We start from the raw sequence: 5,040 nt of genomic DNA, 5'->3' as shown, positions 1-5,040 counted from the left end.
TCCATCCTCAGCCCACCTGCAAAATCTATTCTAGTCCCCACCCCAGGGAGATCTGAGTGTGCCCCTTGAGCTCTTCTTGCTACTGAACCTCTCTGGGTCTGTGGATTGTAGCAGAATTGTGCTTTACTTTACAGCCAATATCCACTCATAACTGACTACATACCCTTTTTGTCTTTCTATGTGTGAGTATCACCACTCTGGGTCATTTTTTTCTTCTTTCATCCATTTGCCTGCGAGTTTTATGTTGTCATTTTTTAAGAGCTGAGAAATACTCCATTGTGCAAATGTACAACATCTTCTTTAGCCATTCTTTGGTTGAGGGACACCTAGGTTGTTTCCAGTTTCAGGCTATTATTAATGAAGCAGCTATGAACATATTTGAGCACGTGTCCTTTTGGTAGGATGGAGCATCCTTTGTACACATGCCCAGGAGTGGTATAGCCGGTACTTGAGGAAGATCAGTTCCCAATTTTCAGAGAAACCACCATATTGATTTCCAGAATGGTTGTACATGTTCACACTCCCACCAGCAATAGAGGAGATGTCCTTTAGCTTGTGTGATTTTTTTTTTATAATATAAAGAAAATATTTTTATTTGTGTATCAAAGACTAAGGTTAGTTAACAGCTGATGTCAAGACACAAAAAAGGTTTGAGAAGCTACAGATAATCACTGTTGGATTGACTCAACCTTCCTTGATTATTTTAAAGAGCATCTGATATGCTCATAATCTTAAGCATGATGTATCCAGGTGACAGAATGATAGTTTCTTTCCATTAATCCTCAGCTTCTTTCTTTTTTTTCTTTTTCTTCTTTTTCTCTGGACTAGGAATTGCTGTGCTGGTGCATGGCTCTTCGTCGGAAATCGGCTCTTCCTTAATGTGTTTCTTTTTATCCTTCTTCTTTTTCTTCTTTACTGATGGCTCCTCTTCTACTACCTGTTCTTCTTCCTCCTCTGCCTCCTCCACCACCACCTCCTCCTCTACTTCAGCTTTAATTTTAATCTTGGCTTTTTTTTGCTTTCTTTTCAGTAATTTCATCCTCTTTATCTACCTCTTCTATTTTGCGTTTTTTAGAACAAGTTGGAAGTGTGGAGTCACCAGAGGGATCATATGTCTTCACTTCACTTTTGTGTTTATACTTTTCTGCTTTTGCTAAGGCCTTTCCTGTTCCACTTATTTTTCTTATCCCTCGGTCCTCCAAAATTCTCAATCTGGCCTCTAATTTGGCTCTGTTCTCAACTCCCATCGCAGAACTGGAATCTTCACCAAAAGCATCGTATTGGATAGCCAAAGCCGTTTTGGCTGCCAACATTCGAGAAATCTTTCCTTTGTGTTTGGGACTTAACTGGCCTACGAGAGAAGCATGATAAATGAGCCCATATTTAGGGGTGTCTCGTCTAGATTTGAGGGCCCTGAAAAGTGCTTTTTCTGCGCCAAGAATCTGAACCGTAGAAGCTGCATGCTTGGCCAAATTCAACAGAGACCCTGCATGAGCAATGAGCCATGCTCCCACTAACTCCCCAACCATGACTGTAACATTAGGTGCGATGGCCATCATGCGATTTTGCAGATATTCATATAGCTGGGTTCTATATTCAGAAATTTCAATCACCTGGGTACACAGATGTAGAATGTTGGAAATATCTTCTTCAGAAACCTCTGTTCCCATGGATATCTCTGCAGCTGCTTTCACTTCTGCCTCTACCTCCTCTGACAGCAATTCAGAAAGAGAGGCAGATGCATAGTTCTTCCTGTCACCAACTTTCTGTAAACACTTGCAGTATGTCAAATTATCTGAAATGATTTTCCCTAACTCAGGGAAGTGCCAGCCATACCATTCCCTACACCACATAATGTAGTTGTTTAGTTCTTTATCCAAGTCATCTAATAAGGAAATTGCCTGAACAATCATTGTGTCTACTTTATCAGCACTGAATTTCAATCTGTATCGAGACAGGCTGTGGGCCAATCCCAGACACATGGCTGCCATCTCACGTGGTTCTACCCCAGGAATCAAACCATCCATTTGCGATCGAATCCCTTTCATAAGCTCATTAACAACAGGACTATGGATACAGCTGAGATTCAGTTTTTCCTTTATCACCCCTCCTAGTTTAGCGTCAGCCACAGCCAGAGGTTCATGGGCTTCTTTTACTATTTTCTTCAGAACTTTCTTCAGCTGCTTATTGATTTTGCCCTCCATTAGAGCTGTGAATGCTGCTAATTCTTCTGCTGTATCCTGAAATTTCTCAAAATGTTTTAGCTTTACTATTTTATTTGCTTTTTCTGGAGTTTCAAATTCTTTCCATAAACTATCAACCTCTTGAGGTTTCTTCTCATTCAAAACCTTAAAGATGGCGTAGCCAATGGACGTTTCGAACAGGACCAACATGGTGAGGCCAGGGGACGCCCCACACCTCTCCTAGCTTGTGTTTTTGATCTCAACCATTCTGACAGGTATAAGATGGAATCTCGAAGTTGTTTTCTCTCTCTCATTTTTAAAATTTTATAGTTAATTTAATTTTACATATCAGTCACGGATTCCCCTCTCCCTCTCTCCCCCACCCCCGCTCTCCACCCAATTTACCCCCAATTCCCACCTTCTCCAAGGCAAGGACTCCCCCGGGAATTCAGCTCAGCCTGGTAAATTCAGTTGAGGCAGGTCCAGTCCCCTCCTCCCTTCACCTAGGCTGAGTGAGCAAAGTGTCCCAGCATAGGCCCTAGGTTCCAAAAAGCCGGCTCATGCACTAAGGTCAGGTCCCGGTCCTACTGCCTGGGGGCCTCCTAAATAGTTCAAGCTAATCCACTGTCTCAAAGTTGTTTTGATCTGCATTTCCCTGATGTCTAAGGATTTTGAAGATTTCTTTAAGTGTTTCTTGCCAATTTGAGAATACTTTGTTGAGAATTCTGTTTAGATCTGTACCACATTTTTAAATTGGATAATTTTGTTTGCTGGTATCTAGTTTCTTGAGTTCTTTGTGTATCTTGGATATTAGCCCTCGGTAGGATGTGGAGTTTATGAAAACCTTCTCCTTTCTCCATTTTGTCCTAATGGCATTGTCCTTTTTCTTCCAGAAGATTTTTGGTTTCATGAGGTCACACTCATTAATTGTTGATCTTAGTGCCTGTGCTATTGGTGTTCTGTTCAGGAAATTGTCTCCTCTGCCAATGCGTTCAGGGCTATTCCCCACTTTCTCTTCTATCAGGTTCAGGGTTCTGTTTTTTGTTGAGGTCTTTTGATCCACTTGGACTTGAGTTTTATGTAGGGTGTCAGGTATGGATATATTTGCATTCTACATGCCAATATCCAGTTAGACCAGCAACACCTGTTGAAGATGCTCTTTTTTTCCCCACTGTATATTTCTGTGTTTCTTTTTCATAAATCAGGTGTCCAGAGGTGTGTGGATTTAAGTCTGAACCTTTAAATAACGTCCATTTATCATCCTATGTTTTGATGCCAATATCATGTGATTTTTATTACCATATCTCTGTAGTACAGCTTGAAATCAGGGATGATGATATCTCCAGAAGTTCTTTGAGCTATTTTGTTGTTTTTTTTTTTTCCATATGAAGTTGAGTATTCTCTCAAAGTCTGTAAAATTGTGTTAGAATGGTGGTGGGGATTGTGTAGAATCTGTAGGTTGCTTTCCGTAAGAGAGTAATTTTTACTATGTTAAGCCTACCGAACCATGAAAATCGAAGACCTTTCCATCTTCTGATACATTCTTCAATTTCCTTCTTCAAAGACCTGAAGTTATTATCTTCCAAGACTTTCAGCTTGCTCTATAAGAGTTACTCCAGGATATTTTATATTATTTGTGGCTATCATGAAGGTGTTGTTTCCCTGATTTCTTTCTCAACTTGTTATTCATTTGTATATAAAAGGGCTACTGGTTTTTTGAGTTAATCTTGTATTCAGTCATTTTTCTTAGGGTATTTATCAACTGTGGGAGTTTCCTGGTAAGAATTATTGGGATCACTTATGTATACTATTATATCATCTGCAAATAGTGATACTTTGACTTCTTTCCAATTTGTATCCTCTTGGTCTCCTTTAGTAGTCTTATTGCTCCTGCTAGAACTTCAACTAGTATATTGAATAGAAACATAGAGAGTGGACAGGCTTGTCTTGTTCCTGATTTTAGTGGAATTGCTTTGAGTTTCTCTCCATTTAATTTGATGTTGTCTATAGGCTTGTTGTAAATTGTCTCTATTATGTTTGGGTATAATCCTTGTATCCATGATCTCCCCAAAACTTTTATCATGAAGGGGTGTTGGATTTTTGTCAAAGGCTTTTTTAGCCTTTAAGGAGATGATCATGTGTTTTTTTTTTTTTCAGATTGTTTACATGGCCGATTGCACTGACAGATTTTCATATGTTGAAACATCCCTGCATCTCTGGGATAAAGCCTACTTGATCATGGTGGATGATCTTTTTGATGAGTTCTTGGACTCTGTGAGTATTTTTGCATCAATATTCATGAGGGCAATTGTTTATCTTTCTTTGTAGATCTTTGTGTGGTGTGGGTATCAGGGTGACTGTGGCTTCAAAAATGAATCTGGCAATGTTCCTTCTTTTTCTATTTTGATGAAAAAATTGAGAAATATTTGTATTAACTCCTCTTTGAAAGTCTAGTAGAATTTTCCACTAAAATGTCTCACTCAAGGCTGTTGATGGAGTTTTCCTGTCCTGCATCTGTTCTCAAGTAATCATTCAGAGACTTGATATTAATTACAAATGCTTGTCCAATTACTTAAGCTTATTACTAACAAACTCTTACATTTTAAGTTAACTCATATTCCTTATTTATGCTCTTCCATGTGGTGGTACCTTTATAGGCAGGGCACATTTATCTCCTGCTCCCCTTGTGTGTGACTGGTGACACCTCTGACTCCACCTTTCCTCTTCCCCAGATTCTCAGTTTGTCTTTCCCACTGAACTTTATCCTGTGAGCTATTGACCATTCAGATTGTTTATTAAACCAATCATAGCAACATATATTTACACAGTGTACAGAAGGATTATTCCACAGCATTTC

At 39.3% G+C, this 5,040-nt stretch overlaps 1 protein-coding gene across 1 annotated transcript; it reads right to left on the bottom strand.

The window, feature by feature from the left end:
- Positions 1 to 577: 577 nt before the first annotated feature.
- LOC114686383 (nucleolar protein 58-like) lies at positions 578 to 2,393 on the bottom strand. Its single transcript, XM_037203168.1, is given in 2 exon segments — positions 578 to 1,015; positions 1,017 to 2,393. Coding segments are annotated over 2 exon segments (1,617 nt in total). The 3' UTR covers positions 578 to 775.
- Positions 2,394 to 5,040: the final 2,647 nt, after the last annotated feature.

Source organism: Peromyscus leucopus, chromosome 2, assembly GCF_004664715.2.
Source record: "Peromyscus leucopus breed LL Stock chromosome 2, UCI_PerLeu_2.1, whole genome shotgun sequence".
NCBI lineage: Eukaryota > Metazoa > Chordata > Mammalia > Rodentia > Cricetidae > Peromyscus > Peromyscus leucopus.
The sequence above is the reverse complement of the archived record's forward strand: the minus strand, read 5'-3'. Positions and strand labels throughout refer to the sequence as shown.